Source organism: Pavona decussata, unplaced genomic scaffold, assembly GCF_977016875.1.
Source record: "Pavona decussata unplaced genomic scaffold, jaPavDecu1.1 SCAFFOLD_215, whole genome shotgun sequence".
NCBI lineage: Eukaryota > Metazoa > Cnidaria > Anthozoa > Scleractinia > Agariciidae > Pavona > Pavona decussata.
In genome coordinates, this window is record NW_028145620.1 from 3,023,010 (window position 1) to 3,049,117 (window position 26,108).

General features: G+C 38.0%; 1 protein-coding gene across 1 annotated transcript; it reads right to left on the minus strand.

The window, feature by feature from the left end:
• Positions 1 to 1,618: 1,618 nt before the first annotated feature.
• On the minus strand, positions 1,619 to 24,636 carry LOC146460043 (serine/threonine-protein kinase ULK3-like). Its single transcript, XM_085088578.1, has 16 exons — positions 24,479 to 24,636; positions 23,440 to 23,580; positions 22,370 to 22,490; positions 21,156 to 21,260; positions 19,735 to 19,805; positions 18,585 to 18,657; positions 17,526 to 17,608; positions 16,449 to 16,604; positions 15,812 to 15,917; positions 15,478 to 15,518; positions 13,435 to 13,584; positions 12,665 to 12,740; positions 11,836 to 11,876; positions 11,611 to 11,658; positions 10,557 to 10,611; positions 1,619 to 1,955 (listed from the first exon to the last, which is right to left on the minus strand). Exons 1-16 carry the CDS (start codon positions 24,593 to 24,595, stop codon positions 1,939 to 1,941), a joined length of 1,401 nt encoding a protein of 466 aa, XP_084944704.1. The 5' UTR covers positions 24,596 to 24,636; the 3' UTR covers positions 1,619 to 1,938.
• Between the last annotated feature and the right edge of the window lie 1,472 nt (positions 24,637 to 26,108).

Sequence of the window (26,108 nt, forward strand, 5' to 3'; positions counted from 1 at the left end):
CCTAACAGATTCCGAGTTGTCCCCCGCTTGAGAATAGTGTGAAATAGTCTTCAGGACGCTTCCTCGTCCCATTAATAGAGGTTTTACTTTATTAAATGGATTTTATGAGCGTTTGGTAAACGTTTTATCTTTTTAAACAACAACAACAACAACAACAACCGAAAACGTTTAGTCACACGACCCCACAAGCTTTTAGCCTTGATATGCATCGTGTATATGAAACTCGTCTCTTTCCTAACTCAGATCACAAGTAATACTTCTGATTGTTTCAGAAATAGAACAATGCAAATCTTCATCGTGAGCTAATATTTTGTGATTATTTGAAGAATCTAGAGATTAAGATGCAAACACGTGTAAGGTTACTCTAATAACTGTAAAAACACAAATAAAAACAGTCTGATCCGTTGAAATATTGTTTTATTTTGGACACAAAGAATTCTCAAATACATCGTAACTTAGTTCTCTGTTATTTTTTTTAAATACACTTCTATTTTTGTGCATTTTAGCATGCTAATCAAGTTATTGATTTTTACCAAACTGAATTCTTAAATTACTTATAATAAACTATATATGTATTTGTATTCATGACTACAAGTTTCGCTTTTAAGAGACGATTTAAAAGTTCGTGAAATGTCATTGAAACAAAACAATACATTTTTTTTCTTTACGTCAAAATTTAACAACACAAGTGGGAGTCTGAACCTGTTCATTTCATCTAAGGATGCGTTTTTCTTGATTCAAAATAAAGTTCGTAAATGCACCTAGATTAAGCATCATCCTCATCAGTGATTTGTTTTAGACCAATTTGATGCGGTCATCGAGCGTGCAGCTTGTCAAAATCACAACAATTTAGTTTTCTCAAAGACACGCAGCCCTAAAAGTTTAAGCGCCATTTTGAATCGAATCACAGCAAGTGATCTGGCTATTCTGATAAGACACTTGAGATTTCTAATCGTAATTCCGCGTTACATTTTGATAGCCGGCACGAGCGGCTTCCATTGGAAACATTATCATTTAAAAAAAACCTTGCATTTCTCGATGCATTTTATAGTTGGCTTTAACAACCTTCCAACATACCTTAACACATAACATACAAAACCAAACTCAGTCGTGACTTGGCGACTTTTCCCGAGTTCCCGGTATCGGCGGTTTGACATTATGAAGCCGCTAGACTGAAATTAATCTGATTTTTATGATACCATAGTCATAACCGCCCTAATTCTTAACATTAAAGGGTTAAAATTGCCGTCCACGCAATTTGGCTCAAACTTTGAGGTCCGCAGCGGTTAAATAGTATGGCAATTCAGATGGAAGCGGTCTGGTTGAGAGATACATTCCTGTGGTGCTGTTTATGTACAATGCTACACAAGATGGTTCGAACTTTGGAGTCTGTGGATGAATCTGAGGTACAAAATAAATGCCAAAGCTTCTCTTAGCTCTTTTGCTGCTGTTTTGTTGTTTTGCTTTTGCAATGCCTTTTATGAGCTTGGCTACTAACCAAGTTACTGTCGGAAGGTGTCTGACAGTGAAAGGATTAAACCTATTCCAAATGATTCAGGGCATTACTGACTGAAATAACCTGCAGTAACATCACTTCCATGTAATCAAACACAAGACGTCCAACGGAAAAATAAGTGTAATCAGTTTAAGTGCTCTCACCTCAAATACAGTACCAACTTAATAAGCGTTAATACATAAAACAAACACACTGGTGAGTCACTCTAAGAACTGGCAAGTAATCAAATTTATAAGTGCCATTTGTAAAGATTTCCGTCACTTTTATCCATGACCCTTCAATTAATTTCCTTTCAAACGATCTTGTTCCTAATTCCTCCCAACAACGTTTCCATGAGCAAATGGTTGGCTTCATGCCGACCACATTACGACGTCATTAGCGGTAGAAAGGATGAGCCTCTTTTCCGGTCTCCACGGGAAAACTCACTGTAACACACAGCCTGTAAGAAAGGAAAAACAAACAAACAAACAAACAAACACAGTAAAATAAATCAGTGTTGCCTTAAACACGTGATTGGATAAACGTGTATTTGAACAAGTCAAGGCTTTTTGACTTGGATAAATAGCAGGTAAACGAGCTATATAAGCTTGGACGGTTATTTTGTTATTGCTGTTGTTACAAATGAACTTAAAAAACTCGGAGCATATTTTAGCAAGGTACTAAGTAGCAAAAGCATAAACACATAAATGTACAATAACTTTTCATTCGCCCTAGCTCACTACCCTAAAAACACCCTTTCATGTTATGCTGTTTTCTTTCATTCTGTCGGTATAGTTCTAGTTTCTGAGTGTGTTGGTGTAAGAATTCTACTGATTGAGCGGTATATTTTGTTTATTCTGATCGTTTTTGTGCAGTGTACTCGCAATATTCACTATCTCGTAAGGTGAAATTTAAGTTGTCCCCATTTTAAAATTGGGCTTTATGGGAAGGTTTCTAAAGATGAGTTCAAGTTTGTTGCAGTCGTGTTAATCGGGGAATGAACCATTCGTGACTTGCATGGTACATTTGATAGTGGTCTTGTATACAATGTGCAAGATGTGGTTATCCCAGTTGATATATAGATAAATCAAATGTTACAGCGAAACAAATCTAATCCTCAACTCATAAAACAATTAGAAAAACCACCAACTGAGCCCATCCACAATTATTGCCCGTACCAGACCTGCTTATACAACACTCTACATTGTGATGACACCAGTCCCTTTGTTTTTGTTTGGAGTTTTTTGTATCGTAAAAATATGAACAGTAACTCATTCTTGTTACGAGGGAGTGATTTGTACTGTTCTGCATTATTTCCTAAATAGGACATAAGACATGGAAGACCTGAGGATGTCATATATTCACTCGAATAGGAACTTTTTCGACAATGAAAATAAAAGTAGTGCGTTACAAATGGCAGGTTGAAAAGCATCCATGTGCTTGATCATGACCTAAGAGCCCATGTTGAAATAATTTAGGTAGCGTTCGTTTGACCGGAATCGAAATAAATGGAATACCTTTACATTTCTCGTCAAGTAAAGATGGCTAAATAAATACACAACATTGAAAACTAACTTCTGCATTAAGTAACACCAAAATCCTCTTTATGTGTTATTTTAGTTGTCGTTGTATGTATTCTCATTCCAGAGTAAGGCCAATTGAACGCACCCTTAATTGACTTTATTCAAATCTAATCAAGAAAATATCAGCGAAAACACAAAGATTAACGACAAACAAATAAAGGAGCGCACAAAGTTTTCAGTGCTTTTGGGTATAGCAAAATCAACAAACAGTTTGGTTCATTTATGAGTTTTGAGTGACGATCAACAAACAACGGGATAAGGAACAGGTCAGCTTGATTAAGTCCGTGTCCGTCAAGGTTGCACTATTGTTTATTTTAGTTGGAAATAGCGTCAAACCTTCCGACTTTTCGTCTGAGACAGATCCTCACCAAACACATAAAGCTCTTTAAAACGATTAAGCCGGCATAAAAACTTCAGCAAAACCGTATTATTCTTGTCGTGCCCATGTCGTGCTACTGGGTAATTTCTGGATTGGGAGGAAACAACAATATCACGGCCTTGTCAGTCGCAAGGGATTTAATAATTATTTTAATCTGTTCGTAAGAACATTCCAAAAGCTTTCTCACGCTAACAGCCTTGTCTGACTGACATGGATGATTAAAGAACAATAAAGTTCCCTATCAAACCTACGTTATATGACATCATGGCGTGTTGCTGGATTAACCCAAACAAAAAGAGACGGCTGGTCATGTATTATCCTCGACTGCAGTCACAACAACGGCTAGAAACTGGCTTACAAAAGAAACTCGACCGCTTATAAAAATACAATGAATGCTTCACATGCAGAGTCTTCTTCCTTATCATGAGGGGCACACAAGGGGGATTACAATAATACCATCTTGATATAAAGCTCAGTTTTTTATTAGCAAACACAAGAAGGCTTTATAATTTAGAAGTAATCTAGATTAGGCTGCAAGCAGCTCACAGGGCCGACGCCGAACTCTGCTTTCCGACAAGGAACGTTACTACTCTCCTCTGGATGGGATGCTAGTTCATCGTAGCCTTACCCCCATCGTATCCAAGGGTAAAGGGAGACAACATCGTGTTGCCTCGTGACCTTTTGTTGAATTAGAAAACCCCAGAGAGCAGAACATGCTAACGTAAACGTCTGACGTGATCACCACTGGAACATGCAGAGCCTACAGCGCTCAGCTGTGGACAAAATAATCCTGTTTCTAGCCGAGGATCTATTTTGAAGTCATCCGTTCTATGATTCTCAAAACACGCTTGTTTTAATTTAAAACGACAAGAAAAGGGAAGGCAGATATTCATCACCGGCAACTAAAGAACGGGTTTAGGACATGGGCTTGATGTGCTCCTTCGATATAACGAAAACGCTGTTTACACAACCCTGTCCAACACTGATGGGTTAAACAAACCTTATGAGGAAAAACAACAAGAACAGAAACTATTAAAAACTGTATCATTGTATAATGCAATTCCAGGGATTTGATTGGCTTAACGGCCATGGTATATGAACCATGATACCATGCACGAGAAATAACGACTATTAAATTGTCTTCTGATTGTTCTTGCAAAGCGAAAGCAGTAAGATCTAGCAACATTTCTTGATTGTTTTTAATAAAACAATCATTCCACACACCCTCGTTTGACATAATAATAATACTAATGGTATGATTATAACCAAATCGGCACCTCGTGGGCTATCTATCATCTCATATCCAACGCGTGCTCGTGGAATAATTGTTAATTATAACACAGCGCGCATGCTTCGTGATCTAATTCCTATTATACAATGTACTGAATGCTACGCGCGCTGTGATTGGTCGTTGCCCATGATCTATTAGAGTACAGACACACGGATGACGTCACGGAAAAATTGTTCTCTTCGTTTTGCCCAACATGGCGCGCGGTTTTGAAAATGTTTGCGAGATTATTTCGAATTGAGCAATGAAGGCCCTGAGAAAAGTTTAGCAGGAGCTGTTTACAAACAAGAAAAAGAAGAAACCAAGGCGAAAGTGTTCGTGTCAATTAAAAAATGTTTAAACTGGAACAAATCTTCAAAAAAGCTGTTAGCGCTACGAAAAGGCTCAAAGTTTTGAAAATATTTACTCGATTATTCTGCTTTGAGCAAGTGAAGGCCTCGGTAAAAGTTTAGGGGAAGCTGTTTACAAGTACGATAAAGAAGAAAAGAAGAAGCCAACACGGAAAGTAGCGTTGGTGACTTTGAAAATTCCTCAACTGGCACAAATGGAACAGTACAGTCAAGCGCTACGAGGCAAGTTTATTGTGTTTCCTTTCTGTTCATTGTATAAAACAAATAGATTCCAAGTTGCCGTGCGTCTGTTCAGTAATAGATCACAGAAGACGTCAAAATGTGGTAAGGACATCAGTGACACACTCGCCTGCGGCTCGTGTGCCACTTTTTTGTTCTTACCACATTTTGACGTCATCTGTGATCTATTACTGAACAGACGCACGGCAACTTGGAATCTATTTGTTTATTAGTATAAATCTACTAGTGTTCTATCACGAATGCCGTTCTCTGATTGGCTACGCTACTCGCTATCTATTCTGTGATAGATAATGAGTGGCGGTTTTCAACAAAATGGCGGCCGCTTCTTCACGTTCTCAAAGTGTCTGCGATGAGGAAATAGATAATTTACTTGTTTAGTTTTGAACGACCAGTAGATTTATACTAAAACAATTAGATTATTCGCTCTCGATTTCTATGCGTGATAGTTGATTCGGGATTCGCCCTCATCAACTATCACGCGATAGAAATCTCGAGCTCATGATCTAATTGTTAATTGGAGTCATCATGGTATAATTCTCAACATACGCACGGCCGTGCACCATAAGATGACGTTTACAAATCAGTCAAACTTGGAAACTCGTTTGTCTATCATGATTTGCATTTACTTTAGACTAATTCAAAAAAGCAAATTTTTATTGACAATTTCAGATGAAACATCCTCATTCAGACCATTCCATCGTGGTGTGTTTGTAACCAGCCAATAAGAACCTTTGTTTTTCTGTACAGCGCATTCGGAGAGAATTTTGTAATCAGTCACAAATAAAACCTGTTTTCCGTACACTACTTGCTATCACTATGTTATAAAAGAATTGGTTCACGCTTTTTAGCTGTGCGCATATCGAGTTATGCCGGGATGCACGCGGGAAGTCTGGAGAGCACTCAAGAAGCTAGAGTTAATTACTCTCGGCTACGCCTCGAGCAACTCTTACGCTTCTCTTGCGTTCTCCAAAGTTCCCGCGTGCTTCCATTTCTCGATATACACACGCTAAGAATAAAGCCATTCCTAAACAGACCTGATGCCACGTGAGCAATTGATTCAGAGTAAATCTAATTCATCGTCACTCTAATCCTCCAGAAACGTGTTACGCCAAACAAACTAAACGCTTTATACATGAAGAGTACTGAAATCACAGCAGCCTCACGAAACTGGGATAGCGACATCACCTAAGTAAGCAATTCGTGAGCTACCGTCCGTAAGTATATTGCTTATTTTCCTTGCGTGAAAGGAAGAACATAAAATAACAAATCCTGAAGTTCACGAAGGTGAAAACTTTTTACTCCCCTAGAACAAGTGACCCATTGGGACTCTTTTTTTTTTTATTTGAAGGGAATTTAAAACACACACACACACACACACACATGGAATAAAAAAAAATAGATAAATAAATTAAGCATATTTACCTTAGACAAATCTAAACAGTTATCCTATCCGCCCCAGACTAATACCCTACATTTGCCATATACATCCATTGAGCCAATGGTATGAAATATTTTCGGAAGAAATTTTTGAAAGTTTGATACTCAGTTCTGACACTTTCTAGAGTTACGGGATTCAATATTTACGATTCATGTAGATAAACAGTGAATAACAGAAATGGACATTATTCCTGCCCGAACTCAGCTAAACATTTTGAAATTTGTTTGGCACCGGGCCTTGTGGTAACTGGCGAGTGCATGGTATTCACTTGGTACTTTCGATAGAGAAGGAGAAACTATCTTAACCAATATCTAGTGTGTATCCAATGTGTTCCAAGTACTCGGTAGCGTCAAATGTTCGTGGTGAGCGTTTCACCGGGATCTTTGGCTAAATTCCTCCCTTCACAAAAAACAACATTTCCAAATCCCGATAAAACTATCGAAACCCAAGAAAGGGGGGGGGGGGGGGGTCTGTGTGTCCTCAATACATATCAGAGGCAATGTACTAACGATACAACAGTATGGAGTTATTAGAATTTCTCAAGGTCGTTCGGTTTCAGACGCCGATTCAGTCGCCCAAGGTCGACAAAGATTCAGACGCCGAAAAGAATTTAAATTCGCCTCACTTGTCTATGAGGCGTGACATGCATACTATTAATTTAACTTTCAAATGCTTAAAGAGGTCCCCTCCAAGATTATTTTAAGGCTCTGAGAACTATCCACAACACGACGGGAAGGGGGAAGAACTTAATGCTTCCAAAAGTGAGAACTGAGACTGCAAGGAAGTCTTTTTATTTTAATGGATCAAAACTTTTTAATGAAATTCCAAATAAAATGAAGGATCTAAACTCAGTCACGATTTTTAAAACTCGTATTTTAGAATTCTACAGACCACAAGCTTTTTAATTACTTTTAAAGTCGGTGGCTGTATTAAGGCTTTTAGGTTCTCTTCTTTTTTGCAGGGCCCTTATTGATATCAGCAGTTTATGCTGAAGAGGTCACCCTGGTTAAATAACATTTATTAACATTTATTTTCTTATATTGTCTGTGGAAAATTCTCGAAGCAAATATAAAAAAAAAGACGAAAATACTCCAAATGTTTAATTCCCTACGTAGACGTGTTCTGCAAAACTCGTTCAAAAGCGATTAGGATAAACAGACACTCGATCAATTACAGCAAACCAGACAGGAATGACACAAACCCTAAAACAATTAACATCATAATCTTACGAAAATCCGGCATCAAAAAGATGCAGTTTTATTTGAATTAAGATGATGAATAGGACGGCAGACTTAACATACATCCTACGACAAGTGGACAAAACGGCGTAAACAAATCTTGGTATAATTTGGGAAGTTTCCTTAGACTCAGTGAACTACTTCAGTGAGTCATGAGTAGTGCTTATGTTTCAGCTTTTCGTATCCTTATTCCTCATCGCCTATCATCACTTCTTTGGCGCTTTATAATGCCATAGTAAATTGTTATCGCGGTTTCCTTCGTTCCTTTCATACCCTACTTCTGAAGTGCTAGGGGCGGGCAATCCAAGCAGGGTGCCTGAGCTCACAACATGCGGAAAAGATCAAAGTTTTAAGGGCCACTCGAAGTGCAGTGCGTTTTCCTGGCCCCAGTTGTTCAAAGAGCGGATAACTTTATCCAGCGGATAAGTCGCTATCCAGCGGTTAAAGTGTATTGGTTGGAGTTCATGTTATCCTATGGATAGCGATTTATCCACTGGATAGAGTTATGCGCTCCTTGGACAACCGGGGCCTGTTCATCGTGATGCAGTAAAATAACTGTTCAATTGAGTCACCTTACAGAACATTTCCCCACACTTGTTCATGTCACTCGATACACCTTCGTAATTTGTCCAAACAAACGTCTGTCACATTTCTTGTTTTTATTCAGTAAAAGAGAATAATTAAAAAAAAAAAAAAAAAATACGTAAATGGGTGCTTGGCACGGTTCCCTACGTTCACTCTTTTAAAACCCGGCTACCAAAATAAAACAGATTACTGCGCAATTTCAGTTTCCTTTAGCTTTCTTTCATCGAGTAAAGAGCGTTGCGGTCTGAGTTGACTCATCCCACACGAGGGGTTAAACCCATAAGCACTGATACCGCGAAAGAAACTCAACACATCCTACACTTGTAAGGGCAAACAAAAAAGTTATTAATGTCACTGTTCCCGAGGAACGTAGCGCAACAGTGATATGCACTAAGGTATACGCGAAATACTTAACAAACAAAGATAACGACTCAAGATGGCGTTATTGAGGGGAACACTGCCTTGCGGTAGGTTAGTCAATGCGACTTCCGGTTTGCGTGACAAAAATAACCTCACTTATCTCCCCAGCACTACGAGCTGAATGGTAGACAGCACGTGCTGGATCGGACAAGAGTATTGGTTAGCAGGCGATAAACAAAAGCAAAGACGCGAACAAGCTTGGGGGAAGTCGCTGCGCAGACTTAACCGCACCACGCGGGAGTGACCCTAGTTTATTAAAGCAAGGAACGCAAACAACCCATCCGCAAATGGGAGGGTGGGAGGGAAAAAACGTTTGACAAATTGAGAGCAAATACTGAGTACACTGCACAACAGAACTGCAAATTGAACCTTGAACAGTTTGCTTGGGCTTTTATAGCTAGACAGTGTCTGCTTACTTAGCCAGTAGTTTAAGCTGTACTATACAGCAGCTTGGCTTTACACGTGTACTTAACAAGTTATGAATGAGGCCTTAATACTTTCGGCCAATGCAAGTAAATGTTACAATAAGCTAAGGACAACAAAGCCATAATGTTGTGAGCTGAGCTACAACGAAACTATTGATTTTGCTGACCTTGGAAGCATGACTACACAGTAGCTCTATTGAAAACCACGCGCCATCAATGGCTTACTGAGAACGAGTAACGCACGCGAGTCACGTTCCATTAACAATATTTTACTGATCTGTCCGTAAAATCTAATTTAACTGAAAAAAATTACGGGCACAACAGATCTACTGTGGTGAGTAGGTTGAACACTTGCCGCCGGTGCCTGATTACTGAACATGAGACCTGGTTGCGTACCACACAAGTCATCGCTATTTGATTTTCACTCAGAAATGCCAACAGTCCAGAAACTTAATGGAAACAAGAACTTACAGCTGTAGAACCTGAGTAACAGTATTACAATTGCTTAGACGATGTTAACCGGTTTATTGAGTTTTTATGTCGTGCTAATCATTTAAGGCGGGATAAAGGCAAGTTAATTTTGGAACAATATTTGTAAGGGGTGGATGAATTATAAGTTACAACAATTATGAGGCTATAAATAATTCAACTGCTTCTTATGTAACAACGGATTAACAAGATTACAAGGGATGAACCTCTTGGCACGCGATGAAAAACACGGTATTCTCACGCAACTATCGTCATCGGAGACCGAAACAATGCTGTCAATAAAGAACAAAATGAAGTTCAAAATGATCCTTGCATATTCCAATAAGCACAGGGGAAAAACCAACGTTTCAATGAGATCTGAACTCATAACACTAGCGTTGACAGTGTAGCTCAGTGTGATGCTCGAACAGCTCTACGAAGCCTCATATATCGAGAAAAGGACATGTCCACCCGCAATAGGAATGGAGATGAAAATGAGGGTAACTGAGCACGAGGAATGAAATGGAGGACGGAATAATCCTCGCATTAATTTCTGCAGACAAATAAACCCTTCTCACTCCCTAACTAAATAATTCAGTAATAAACACAGTGTATGCAGGCACTATGTGCCACAGATGAACACTCACGTGATTGTTCCTCATCTGCTTCGTTAGGTACAACCTTTAGTTTTTCTTTGCTCAACTGAAAAAGGAAACATTGTGTCAGTTTTCCTGCTACGCACGCCAGTTTTCCATGAGTCAAATTGTTACATTGTCTGGCCTATTGAAGCAAATGATTTGCTACATTCTCCCGTCCCACAATCAAAGCCAATACAAAAAAATTAATGAGGTGGTTCTAACTTTTGAGCCCGTGGCAGTGCCTTGCCCTAGGGCTGATTATTATGCTGTACAGGGTGGGTCTGCGGATGAAATCGTATTTGACCACTCAAATGAAAACTATCGAGCAGTTCTGCTGAATATTATGGTTTTCAACGGTTACGTGGCCTTGAGTTGTAGATGCGCGAAATGGTATGATGTGGCCATTTGAATGAAAACTGTCGAGCCGTAACATGCCTGTGATATGAAGCCTAACACGCAGTCGTTTTTAAGGGCGTTGTATTACTCTCCTCCTCATAATACGACGCCCCTAAAACGTTTGCGTGGGAGGTTACGTGATATGCTGCATAAAGTGATCCTACTGGACTTTTGCGTCTGCATTCCAATAAAAACCCTAACGATCAGTACTTTTCTGTGATTATTGGTTCTTTGACTGACAAATCCTCGTCAGTTTAAAGGTGTAAAGCTACTAAGCAGTGATCTTCTCTGACACTATTATTTGTTACTTCTTGATAATTTAAAAGACGAACATCACGACTTTTCCAGTTCCGAACAAACGTAATACAAAGGGTCAACCGATTGCACAGGCAGCCCAAGTTCTATGAGCGTTTTTTGTTGACCTTTGTAGTAGCGTCACGGTGTCCATTGCGTAACACCGAAACTATCTGGTTTTGTATAAGGGGGAAAGGTTCCTCTTTCAAGGCAAAATTACGAACGATTTTTAACACAAATTCCTCACGTGAATTCTCTATTTGTGTCTGTTTGGTTCTTGTGTCGTTTTTGGGTGGATTCGGAGCGATTCCAAGGAGTTTCTGTTTCACTATGGTATTTGCCCTAGGCAGCCAACGTAAAAAATTGTTGTTACCTTAAGGTATAGCTTGATTTCTTCAGCTCTTCTCATATACTTGTTCACCTTCACAATATAAAACAAACGAACAACAATAAAGAAAACCAAAAAAACAAAAACAACAACAACAACAACAAAAAAAAACAATAAACAAGCTGATACTATGTCCCTACTACTATGCGAACAAAGTAACTATCAGACACCAGTAAACTGTATTTAAATCTAGCTCACGAATAATCTTACCTCTAAATGCAGAGCCTCCTTGTAAGGCCCACGAGGAGTTCCTGTCACAGAGAAAGAAATTGATGAAGCTTTATTGTTTCTTTACCTCAAGGTAAGTATGCCATGAGAGGACGGGGCCAGATCATCACACAAAAGTGTGAATTCTCTTCCAAATCAAATAATCAGTGTATCATTAGCAGTACAAGAAGTCTGCTTTCCCCGCTGTTTAAGAAAAATTTGGTTCTCTTTTACGTGACAAATTAAAACCAATTTTAAGAAATTTGGATTAATTTTTAGTCAGATAATCTCTTCACTGAAAAATGGTAGAAGTTATAACCTAAAGAACTCAAGCCTTCTAGGAAAAAATGTTCAAACTAACAAAAGTTCCTAGATACTGGGGCTTAAACGAGAGAAAACAACAACCCCTTATTTTCTCTTATTAATGTCATGATAAAAGCAGAGGAATCTTCTTTCAGCTCAAGTTAACCAGAACTTAGAGTTAGACTCTAATCTGGTACCCATCTTAGTTTATGAATATTACACTAATGATCATCCACGTACGTAACATTCTGTTTCAAAATATTCTTTAAAAATGTGACCAGCTTTCTAGGTGAGATTATTTTGTTTAAAAATACAAAATGTAAGATGTATTAAATTTCTAAATTGAAAATTTCCCTTTATACAATGCAGCATGCATAGTGTTACTGCACTAGCCAAATGTAAAGAAAAGTGCAAACATTACTCAGCTATTGGCCAGTAAATAGTGATGGTAGTAGCCATGTTCTTTTCCAATTAAAAGAACACAGAGAGCAAAATGCATATAATATATATATTTTCTATACCCTCCCACCTGATAATATTGGTAATAACGCTTCTAGAGCAACCTGATACTGTGACAGTGCACTCTCGTATGCTCCATGCTCATCCTGAAACAAAACATAGAAACAATGATGAACACACAAGGGAATGTGGAATTCTGTCTCAAATGACTGAGTCTTATTGAAGCTGGTCAGTGAATCTTGTTGTCAAATGTAATTCAGCACAACTTTACTTTGGTTTCATGTTACTTGACAATGTTTCAACCCTCTCTCCTCTGCAGAGGCTCCTTCATAAAAAAATGTGCGAAAAGTCGGAAATGAGAGGAAACAGATCATGGAGAAAAAAGTGGCGTGAAGGACAACGGTTTTTCACTCTCTCCAGTAACTTGTTTGTCTCCAAGGCCTCTGCAGAGGTCAGAAGTTCCAACCACAGAGAACAAAACAATGCTGTGTTGTTTACCAATCAATGAGCCATGGACAAAAGTACAACCAATCAAGACTTAGGCACTTAGCTTACGGGTGTTTTCCAACAACTGGCACACTTGCATGTTCTTTCTTTAGGTTCAAGTTGTGATAGCCTCGTTACCTTTTGGTGGCTTTGTTGTGATTTAGTCAGCAATACTTACTAAGATTTTGATTTTACAACAACAATAATAATCATAAAACATCTGTAAGGTGACGGGATGTTTAAAACAACTGTTTTGTTCCTTCATAACTGACATTTACACTATCCAAGGAATGTGACCCATTAGCATGATTAGCAGCTTATCAGAGAGTGCCTTTTTGCTTTTTTCAAACTTGCCCTGATTTCTGCAATGTTTGCAAATTTGAGTGCTTCTTTCAGCTCAGGGTGTTCCCTGCTGTAATGAGCCAGCAGTTCATCTGGGTTACTTTGTGATTTGATCTTAAAACACTGCTTCAGCTCTTCTGCTCGGTTCATGTACTGGTTAACCTGAAAATTAAACAAATTAAGCATCTCTGAACAAGCAGTAGACACCTTGGGTATTACAGGAGTATTAAAAGACAACTATAATCACAGTTACATTCTTTACTACATTTTTCACTTTGACTAAATTCACACTTTCTAAATTATTCACACCCTTTCTAAACACTTCTGAAAATATTATTTTGGGCTTGAAAACAAAAACTATCTTAAGTACACAATGTTGTCAGAACAAATTCAAGTTTTGTTGCTTTTGAACTTTAGCTAACTGTTGGAATCATTAATATTTTAAGAAATGCATTTAAGGACGGTGCCTACTAGTATCGAAGTATTTTTGTGCGGTTTATGATTATGCGGGAAAAGCAGATCTTGGGAAGGCCTATTGGAATCCAAAACGAAAATTGGGGGTAGCCAAGCATTTTTCAGAGATAATTAAGCAATAATATCTCTAAAAAGCACCAAAATATGAAGCAATGTATGGGATTTTTTCCTAAATTGAAGCTTAATTATCTCTGAAAAATGCATGGTTACCCCCAATTTTCTTTCGAGATACCAAAAGCGTTTGGTAACTTCTGCTTTCTCCACATAGTTTTAAACTGCACAAAAATATCCCTGTATTAGCAGGCACCACCCATAGGAGTTTCATAGGAAACCCGAGTACCTCGAGATGTGCAGAACGTATGCGCAGTAACAATAGTAGGCACCGTCCTTAACCCTTTCCCACCCAAGAGTGCCATATGGCACAAGACACAATAATGAGCTCAGTATTTGGTCAATTTGTGTGAAATTTGCACAACCAAAAGATCTTGGAAAGATCTATAAATTGAAGGCATAAAATCATGTCCCCCTCCTGTATGAGACTTGATTTACCACCCCTCAAACTTTTGGATTTTTTTTCCTTTGTACGTTAAGGGTCCAGTTGATATCTTACAACAAACAATGCACTGACAGCTGTACATTAAGCTATAGTTTCGGGGGATACCCAGTATGTATATCGAATAGGAAAATTTTCAAAGTTTTTCTTCTTTCGTTTTGGACTTTTCTCACTCTAATATGTGACCTCTTCCATCTCTGTTGGTGTGATTTATAGCACACCCCAGAAAATACCTTTTAAATGGTATATCACATGTGGTCTCCCAGTTCATAGTTAGCGATTAAGAAAATTCCGCATTTCCCTCGGGCAGGAAAGGGTTAATTGTTTGCACCAAAGCTACCCACAAAAAAATTATAAAAATAATGGATTAACAAAAGTACTTCTCTTTTTTAGAAACAGACTCCTGATATAAACGTCATAATATTTAGTCTTGGAAAACTGTAAAGGGTGTGTAAACCAAACAAATTAGACAAACACAACATATTCTACACAAACACAATGTTAAAGGCAGGGGTTCACATATATTTTCAGCGCATGTGCATGAATCTAAATGCTTTTTTCTTTTTCTCGTCAACTTTATGGCCTTAAAAATCCCACTCACATGTACTTCAGCAATCACATTCTATAATTAGTCCCAGCAAAATGACTGATGACCAAAATTCACAGAAATTGCTAGTGGATTGTACTCATATTGTCGATACTGAATTTAGCATTGACCCATAGGATTTATTCCAAGGTTGATGAGTTTACAGTAATGTTATTTGCATGCGAAATAATGCAATCATATGAAAAAATTACCACCCGAGTTACCTATTCCCTTCCGAATAGTTCATAAACAACAAATTAAATTAAACAAGCTTGGGTCATAGTGAGCAAAGGCAAAAAGTATTTTGATTCATGGACATGCACAGAACCGTGAACCCCTCCCTTTAAAGGACTTCAAAGAGGTGCACTAAATTCTAAAGAATTAAAACATACATTAACATTTTTAGAGGAGATACAAGGAACGGATATCCCTGATAACTTACCCTCTCTCTCAATCTCATTTTCATTGCTGGATCTTTTTCATCTGCAGGCCAAACAGTTTTCAATTAGAGCAGTTCTAAACTGACAATTTTAAAAACCAAAAAAAGAAGTAATGGCTCTGGCTGATTATAATGGAAGCAAACAACCTACTGATGAAAACCCATGCGGACAATTTGTGATTGGCTTTTTTTTATATTTGTTAATTTGGTCATTAAGTCGTATGAGTACCAACCCTTCACACAGCAAATGGAAGCAAACACAAACAAATTTTGACACTCATTTTGTGTGTTTGGACTAATTTTAAGTTTTAAGAAAGCTGATTTAGAGCAGACTTACATTCAATTGCTGGTAGAAAGAATGCCATGGCATCACAGTAGAGCTCAGCAGCTTCCTTCAATTGACCTTCTTCATCTCTTTTAATGGCTTCTGTAACAAGCTTTACCTACATTTTTCCAGGGAGAAGACACAAACACGAACCCTGCTATACTGTGTCAGTGTTCTATCAACTAAGCTTACTGAGCCAGCTGGGAGCTAATCCTTAAGTGAGTTTCTATAAAACCATGAAATTGGAGGAGGAATAGTACATAAGAATGAATATTGATGTGGTTCCATTGATGATATATTTGAACTGTGGATGAAAGATTACATGACAATAATCATAAATACATGTAACAGCAATACCAGTAATTATAAACTATAACTTAAATGCCACTAGCTATTTATTGTAAGTGCTTTATATTACAAGAATAAAACAATACCGTAAAATTAAAAAAAAAATTCAATAATGAAAACGTTTCCTCTTGAAAAGTTGAACGACTGCATGGAGCATTTTGTTTCGCCTCAGTCTGTACCTTACCTTAGGTCTACCACTGATCTTGTAATATCTTACTGATTGTTCACTTTTTGTTATGAGATTAATGCAGTCAATCTGATCACCGCAGGCAGATTTTGCAGCAAACATGGACTCACTCACCGCTTTGTCTAAGCACACTGGTGATGGGACATGCTCTAGATCAAGAAATGGGTGAGCAAAGAAATCATCAAACGAGATTCTAGCCAATGGGTCCCTCTGAAGTAATGCTAGTAGAAGATCATGGCAATCAGGGGTCACCTTGGCTCCATCAGGTAGCTGTAGAGGGAAAAAACAAAGGCATGTTTGTTAGGCCAGTGTACATTTCATCAGAGCATCAGTTGTTCTGTTGTGATTTAAATTTGTTTTCAGTCTAAAAATTTTCAGACCTGAGTGTAATTTTTACTTTCATTTATGTCACATTCATCACCCAATTATAAGCCAGAGCAGACTTTCAACTGAAGGGTTATTGTAACATGTGAGTTCAATTATCAAAAACTTATCCTTTTGAACTGGAAGTGTCAACTCCTCCATTGAGTAGAGTGCAGTAAACTAAAGCAAAAGTAGAATGGAGGTGTGTGCAGTTGTTGCTCTGTCGGTAGTTTTCTCTCTCTAGTCTAGTACTATACTCTATATTTTTATTCTACTTTACTTGACTTTTCTCTCTCTCCTCCGCTCTAGTACAATGTAAGTTCTACTCTACTCTACTCTACTCTACTCTACTCTACTCTACTCTACTCTTCTTGACTCAACTCCTCTGCATTCTAACCTACTGCTCTCGATCCTGTTAATCAGTAGTAGACATGATTGAGGCTTTCAAAAAATTTAACCTGCCAACAATTTTGATCTACAAATGGCAGGGTACATTTGATAATCCAAGTACTTTGCATAATTAAAAAAACTTGGAATTTTTACCAGTTGAGGCAATTGCCCCAGTCCACTCCATACTGGCTACAGCCCTGTATTTGGAAAACCTAACAAACTGATGGGGTTAACCCTACAATAATTAATAGACCAACATTCTATCCATGGGTATGGGGTGTGGAGGGGGAGTAGGTATACTCCTAATTGCTTCATACTCCCCCTCCACGTGGAACTTTACAGATGTTTCTGTATTTTTAATGCCACAGTCAGGCAAGAATACTGAATAATGTGAATTGAACATAGTATTGCATCATGAAGTGTTCAGTTTCCCCTTACTGTTATGGGATCTGAGGATCGAATCTTCATCTCAAGTTCAGCAAAAGATCCTGAAGCAAATGGTGCCATACCAAACACTGCCTCTGAAAAATAAAAGATAAACATAACCTGAATTAAAATTTGAATATTTTTAGCTCCTGAGAATGAGTAGCTAATAACAAGGCCAGTGGTATATAAATGACATCTCTAGATAACCCAAGTAGAGAATCCTGTCAAACGTTACAGGATTTGTCAAATACTACAGGACCTGCGAAAAATACTATAACAGGGTCTATAAAATTCCATGGAATCCTTTCAAATCTAACAGAATTCTGCCACACAGGATCCTATGGGATTTTACACAATTCTGCTTGATCTTTATATTTACAGTCTTATTAAAGGTAATCTTACAGGATCTTGTAGGATTTTTACAGATCCTGTGTACTAATGTTTTTCACCAGCTAGCTGTATAAAGTGCTGAAAGGAACTGTCTACTTGGATGACAAGAAGCATCGATCAACGAATTTAAGCAATTGAAGGGCTTGATAGCAGCAAGACTCAAATGATGATTTGGCCTTACAATACAAATTTCTCCAAATTAGCTCTAATTTGTTAATACAATTAACACTATTGTTTGCCCTCAACCCAATCTAGCATGGCAGGTATTTTGTGAGTTCCTGAATCTTGTTGCCATAGAAACATCAAGTCACATGAACAATGAGATACAACAGCAAATTGCTGCCAGATTATTTACAGGACGAGTTCCAAAGTTTGGTGAAGTTTGCTGTAATAATAAAAGTGTAATAATGAAAATTTAATCTTCAAGGTTGAATACAATAATTTTTAGGTCTAATAAGGTCTAAATATCTCCTAGAAACTGAACTGCGGGTGTAGTTTAAGCAAAGCATGAATGATACTTTTGTTGTCTATGAAAGCCAAAACAAAGGGAATCAACCAAACCTTTGATTTAAAGGCGTTATTTTCACTTATGCCATTTTTTCCACTGAGCCCTTTAAATTTATTAACTTAATGGTTCTTAATGGTGACTAATGGTATTAACCTTATTGTCAGGAAACGTACCATAGAGGATAACACCAACCGACCATAAGTCCACACTGGCATCATATTTCATGGAACAGATCATCTCTGGTGCCTGAAAAATTACACAGAAGTTACAGCATAGTACAGCTGAAATGTACAACTTGCCAGCTCAGCGCACACCAGACTGTCTACCAGACTGCAGAGTGGGACGCTATGGCTTCAAATCCTGGTTCAGCTTTGGTCAAAAGCCATTAAAACCATGCTCGTCGTGCACAAACAACTTAAGTCTTGGCTCAGATAATCACAACCTTGCACAGGAATGTAAAACCATGAATTGGCCTTGTGGCCTTTCTCCTTCAATTACTGAGTGTGTGTGTGTGCCTGGGGGGGGGGGGGGGGGGGGTTAATAGGTACCACCAAACAATTTATTCTCCTTCAGCATGCCTAAATTATGTTCTGAACATTACTACAACTGTATAATATTATACTAAGAACCCACTTTCAAAGATTAGTACTAAGTCTTAGTACTAACCCATGACCAGCATGTACCAGTGTCAGATGCGGGTAGGACTTAATTGTAGCTATAGATAGATAGTTAACTTTTGCCTGGTAAATTATGTAACATCATGCAGGTGCTGACATTTGCATGGAAAACCCAGAAATTGCATTTGAAAAACTAAAAATGCAACATGTCACTCCATTTGGGATATTTCTGAAATTACAAATGAATAGGAGTGACGTGAGGCACTTTTCAGTACTGTTGTTAGGGGTTTCTAGTTGATGCAGGTACATTTTGTACGTTATTCCTCTTTGATTCCCTTAGTACAGGATAACTCTGTGTTAGTCATTTGATATTAACGCCTAATAAAAAATTTCAACTGGGAACCTTGACACTGTGAATGGGAGGGGCACTTTATGTCCTACATGCTGCTAGGCACAGAAAGAGATGGTAAACATGGAGATCAGGTACATGATGAGTATTCTGTGTTCAGTTTGTTCAGGGACTGATTTCTGTTCTTTGTAGTCCCATGCTTGTAACAAACTCAACACAGTAGGCAGGGTCTCATGACTTGAATCTTGTTTCAAGGCTCTGTATTAATACGACATAGATTTTGCTTATCATTGGTCATGAAAATGTTCTTTCATAACTATACAAACCACTCTCATTCACCATTGGAAAGTACCTTACCATATATAAAGGTGATCCTCTCATGGTTTGTGTCTGTTCTTCACTGTGTAAGTACTGTGCAAAGCCAAAATCTGTGACAAAATACAACACATCAAGCCACCCCCTCAGCTCAGAGGCTTCACCCTGTTTTTTAAAAACCACAGAGATTTTCCACGAAAATTATCCTTGCAGCTTTGTCAGGATACTTGTTAAAACGTCTTCAGAAAATTGAGTTTACCACCGCAAGTTTTGTTTATGGCAGATATGTAAATGATATTGGAGACATTTTAAAGCTGAACTAGCTCCCAGTCCCGAGATAGGGTATGGTTTTTGAGGTTCTCAGTCCTTAAATAGGGTATCATTTTTTCCTCATTTAGCAACACGTTTCTGGATTAGTCCTTAGATAGGGTACCTAAATTGTATCAGTTAAATTGAAGCTTGTAAGTGTCACATTTTATGCAAAAAAAAAATGGCTTTTTAAAACTGAAGTGTCCACTGAAGTATTAGAAAAGCGATTTTCATAGAGATTTGTGTTTATCCGTGCACATTAGCCGTTGTTTGGGTCCCTTGAATAGGGTGTCATTATCCGGGTTCGGTCCTTAAAAAGGGTATCCGTTTTCCCTTCCTTTACCCTTAAACAGGGTCATGGTTCAAGAACCTTCGCAGCACACCCCCATCGAAAATTTTCGGGAGTACCCTCCCCCCCCCCCCCGGGCTCCCAGTTAAAGAGAGAAGGGATTTTAATTTACCTAAGCTGACTTTAAAAGCACTTCACACAGTGGTAAAGCAGTGGTAAAGCACTTCTAAGCAGTGGCCCTCATATTTAAACTTACAGCGAGTCTCTATATGTAGAAGCAGCGCTCTTTGGACTCTATAAGATTACAAGTTCCTCTGGAAAAAGGAACATTCGAGGACACTGCGGCTACCCTTTTTGATAACCTTCCCAATAATCTTAAAAAGTGCAATGATTCTAATCTATTTTCTTTGCGCATTTTAAATTTTTTAAAGTATCGGGCACAGGCCAGCTTATCTTGATTGTATTTTAAGTTTTATTCATAAGAACATTGTAAATATTTTCTCTTTTAGTTACTAACAGATGAAGAGCCACCGCATAGAAACCCTGTTCATAAACCGATTACTTTACTTTACTTACTTACTCACTTACCTTGCACCATCTTAAATACTAATACTTGACAATATCCTGGACATATGGAACGCAGTACTATGATAAACTGCTAAGTGCTGATAACAGCTCATCCAGGGTAGAGTGAACCTACCCATGTTACTTCATGTGTTATAGAAACCAGCATTATGTACTAACCTATTATGTACAGTCTCAGTCAGTCCCTAATCATCGACCAGAGTCTGGTCTATATATATATATACTTATCCATCCCAAACCCAACACACAAACCTTCTTATTCTGACTGTAATGTTCATACCTGCTAACTTCAGTACAGGATTTTGTCTTGCTGACAGCAGCAGATTCTGTGGCTTAAGATCCATATGAGCAATCTTATTTTCATGCAGAAAATGAAGAGCAAGCGCTGAAAAAAAATTGATACACTGTAAGTGAACAAAAAAAGAGTTCTTATTATACAAGGTCTATTATAAACCAATTCTTTTTTTCATTGCTTAACCGGTAGTTGATATTTAAAATGAAACTCAGAGTACTGCTGGCCATGGTCAAGTAATTTAAAAGAACAAAAGAACAAAAAAGAAAGTTTCTTTCATAGTCATTGTTTGTAAAGAATCTAAACCTGGCCTTGAGTGGCACATGCTCCTAGCAAGACAATAAACTAGGAAAAAAATCTTTTAGAGCGTGTCCACATGAACATCATAGAATGAGAATGATGTATCATACAGTCAGTGACACAGGCCTACCCCCTCCCGCAAAATAAATAAGTAAATAAATAAATAAATAAATCCAAGCTCTCCCAACACGTGTTGAACCTACATGACCTTCTGATTACTAGTTCAGATGCTCTACCTGGAAACTAACAGGAGCTAAGGCCACTAAGCTAGGTTCATGTGACAAACATCCTGCGTACTGCTAAGATTTGAACATGTCGATAAGTTGGTATATTTTAAGCCTGGTAAATAAGATCATAGTTCGAATTGGAACTTTAAATAGGATGACCACAAAATGGAAGAAAATATGTCCTTCCAAGCCAGGGGTGCTTTGGCATTGACAATTCTCATATTCCTTGACATTTAAATGAGAGGTTTTTCAGTGTACACAAAGGCCACAGAAAAATCAACAAAAGCAGAAAAGAAAGTGGGAGAAAATAGGAAAACAAAAGGAAAAAAAACCTCCAAGTCTATGGTTTTCTCAACATTAATTTTTGCTTTATACATGCATAATTATGCTCCACACAAAATGTCTAAATGATTGGCTGACTAGGTAAGAAAATATTAAAATTTTCCACATCACAAACAATGTTTTGATGATTTGGCTGCAATTTAATTTCAATTTGCCAAGAATAAAGCATGTGTGACTCTACATTTCTGTTTCTTATAAAAACTTTAACAGTCAAATTATGGATTAATGTATTCATTGTTCAGTACTTTCACAAAGAAGACAAGTCATGCTGTGATAACCAGCTATGAATAATGAATGTTCTATTTTCAACTTCTTAAATGTCTAATGACACACCTAATTGTCGTAAGAATCGTCTGGCAATTTCTTCAGGCAGAACTCTTCTGCTGTGAATGAACCTTGACAAATCTCCTCCGCTGCAGTACTCCATGATTAGGAAAATATACTGATCATTCCACTAGATGAAAAACAAACATTGAGCAAAACAAATAAAACAGCGTAAGCTTGGCTAGGTGTTGTACCCGGGCAGGATCCAAAATTACTTTTTTTAGGCAGGCGCCAACTGGCGACTGAATATTTTTTTTCAGTCGCCATATGGAAAAATGTGGTCGCCAAAAAGTGTCAATAACATTTTTCCTTCGCAGTAAAACACAAACCAAACTTTTTGGTTGCCAATTTTTCTTTTAAGAATCAGAACAAAGAGAACGCATTTGGGGCCGCAAGTGTTATGGCGATTTTTCTGCTAATGAATAAGATTAAATACAAACACGCTGATCGTAGCTGTGAAACGTTGTGGTAGATTTAATTAACAATAGAAAAATTGGTTTTATACTTCAAAATCAGCGGAAAGGTAAAAAGTAAGTCACCAATTGGCGGGCGGCTTTGAATTTTATTTTAATCGATTTAGCTGAAAATCAAAGTTATTGTTTGTATAATGATCGTGGCAAGAAATAGTTAATCACCCGTTGGCGACCAGTTGTGAAATTCTGGTCGCCAGTGCAAAATTTTTAATCGCATTGGCCACCAGGAAAGCGCAATTTCGGACCCTGCCGAGGGGGGGTACTCCCTTATATGGGCTATATAGGTATGTGCGGCGCCAAAGGGTATGGTTTTTCGGCTGTTTTGGTGATAAATAGGGTATCGCTTTTAGCCATTTTGTAATAAATAGGGTATAGATTTTTGCACTCTAGTCCTGGGTTCGATTTTTTTAGAAGAAGCTACTTCAGGTCATACATAGGGTAGGGAAAATTGCAGATTTTGGTCATAAATAGGGTAAGGGTTTTGGGAAGCGGGCCGCATACCCCTACCCAATTTTTTTGGGAGTACCCCCCCCCCCCCGGGGGGTGTTGTAGGAGAAAACCAGCAAAGCAGATGAGACAACAAACAATAACAGTATTTACACTTACCTCAAAGTCTTTTAATTTGACAATATGTTCATGATCTAATTTCTTGAGTAACTCAATCTCAGTAAGCAAGTTTTCTGTTGCTGTCTTGCTTAAGGAACTTTTTTGAATGCACTTAATCGCAACTACATCTCTGGTGTTACCCTGCAAATCAATCAGAAAAATATAATACCAATGAAAATTAGAAAACGTTCTTTTCAATATTCAAATCAAAGTTACTGGACTTAGATAGATATAACTGAACATCCACCAATAAACCCCTTGCTGTAGTATCCTCTTACCTCATAAAAACAAGCAAATAGTGAGGCCCAATTGAGACACCAAATATTTCATAAATCAACCTTATCTGAATTTTGTCAGAATTACACTGTATTTGTGGGCAAGGGAGCTACCCTAAATCTGAGATTGGACATCGTTCCATATGCAAATCAGGTTACTTCACTCAAAATAATTTGTAAAAACAAAGTTATTTTGGACAAATTTTCACTGCATTTCAGAAAAATGCCTTACCAATAGAAGACTGAAATACTACACAGACTTCAAAAAATCTCTCTTCCTCAAAAACTACAAGCTATATTTTTAATGAAAATGTTTTTTTATTAAGTTTGCATTGAAGCAGTGTCGTGCAACAAGCATTGGCTTCCCCAGTCTGACTCGCCAATTAGCTGCAATCAATCTGGCAGACAAGGAGGTTTGTGGAGGGAGGTCAGCAGCTGATGAAAGACTAGCTGTCAGCACTTAATGCCTGAATGAATTGGTGACAAGTGAGTCACAATTTATTTCGAGCCCTGCATATTTCTGTTATAAAAACTTACACTGGTAAATGCATCATGGCAAGATTTCCGCACGGCCCCATACATTAATTATGTATACATTTTGCGACTCAAACTCTATTCATGCTCGTTCTTTGTGTAAGAAGGTTAGTATGACAGTGATGCATGTAAACACACCCTTACATAAATTATTATAATACAAAGCTCACTCCCTGGGGATTGCCATAACTCACATTTCAAGGAAAATCCAAACGTTTCTAAAACATTACCTTTTTAAATGCCTTGTATACAGTTGCGTAGGTTCCTTGGCCTAGCTTTTCGGTCATTACATAGTGTTCTAACCTGGGAGGCGGAACTACTGCAAGGGAACCGGAGGGCGCCGCCATCTTGCTTGTTTACGGGGAGCCAGGGAGCCCGCGAGCAATACCGCTGTAAAGCTAACAGGTATATAGACTGAAAATCTTAAAAGTTGACAAATCTGTGCTCTAAAAAAGCTGTTTTATCAAACTCAATATAAACACCAGGGCATCTGCACAAAATTTTACCAGAGATCTTTGACGCAGAGTAAGATCGAAATGGTGCATGTGAAAGATTCCATCACGGAGATATGGCGTAAAATTATACAAAACACTCCCGAAAGGAAAAACAAATCATGGGTTGTGTTTCGCAACGGAACCTGTGTGATTCTCATGGAAGGTGCGACTAGCAGAGAAGATGCAGCCACGAAAGCTACGCAGATTATTTCAGAGTATGGACCTGTTTGTGCTGGAACACCCGCGGGAGATTTCAACATTATGGAGAATTCTGCCGCAGAAGGGATTATCGTGACTGGTTGGCACAATGACGTTTTAAATTTCGTCGACAAGGAAGAAGGAGGAGATAACATGCTGGGGAAAGCGCTGTTTGGAAGAAGTAAAAGGGATCAAGATGGAAGAAATCCTGAAGTCCTGCATATTGAATATCAAGGTTGACCTTTTAAAAAATGCTCATATCAGAATGTTCCTTATAATTAAAGCATGAACAAAATACTGCCTTCAATAGAATTCCTTGCATGTTGTGTATGTCGCTGAAGTTTGATGAATATTTAGTCACAAGAAATGTAGATTCGAAATTGAAATAAGCTTTTACATAAAGATCTAAAAAGGGAAGTGGTTAAAACTACCATGTTCGATCAAGACCCACCAAACCACAAAATGGATGATGGTCTCTGCCTGCAACCCCCTTCCTCAGCATCAAAAGATGGCATCTTTAGTTAGATAGTTTTATTTAAAATCACCTCGCAGCCTAAAAGGCTGAATTACGTAATTATTTACAAATATTAAAAATTAAACCTAATTACAGAAATAATAGAAAAAATAGAAAAATGTTAATATGTCTCATCAAAGATGCATATATTAAATTAAAACTAAAAACTTGAAACCGCAGCCCAGATAAAGTTTACCTTTACCTTTATTGTATAACCACCCCTCTATCCAGCAGTAACAAAAGACAGTAAAATTCACACCTCACGTTTCTTGTTTATCTAGCAATGCCAATTCTTGCTAGCTGAATATTTCTGTTTCAACTCAATTTTTAATGCCAATAAAATTTTGTCTGTAATGTTCATTAGATAGGTGGTGTCTTTGATTAACCCCCTACCCCAGACAAGGTGGGTCCTCTTCAAACAAACTTGTTATAAACAGTTACTGAACATTTTTTTGATGCCAGAAACTTTGCCGTCATCGCGCTATCTCCAGCCCCACTCCTTTCCCCATCCTGTGATCATGAGCAGTCTCTCCAGCATCCAGTCGGGAAAACACTGCTTGCCGTGTACCCCTTCCCTCTCTACCTGTTTGAAAAAAGCAATGTTTACTGTTTACAAACATTGCTTTTGTTATTTAAATGTGTCAAGCCAATAGA

Bases quoted from the DNA above. Each gene is read 5' to 3' on its own strand.
- LOC146460043 (XM_085088578.1), bottom strand. From the start codon at position 24,595: ATGGCGGCGCCCTCCGGTTCCCTTGCAGTAGTTCCGCCTCCCAGGTTA. The intron at 22,491-23,439 runs GTAAGTGTAAAT...TTTTTCATCTAG, and splicing joins TCAAATTAAAAGACTTTGAG to TGGAATGATCAGTATATTTT. The intron at 15,918-16,448 runs GTGAGTGAGTCC...GGAAAAATGTAG, and splicing joins CAGTGTGCTTAGACAAAGCG to GTAAAGCTTGTTACAGAAGC.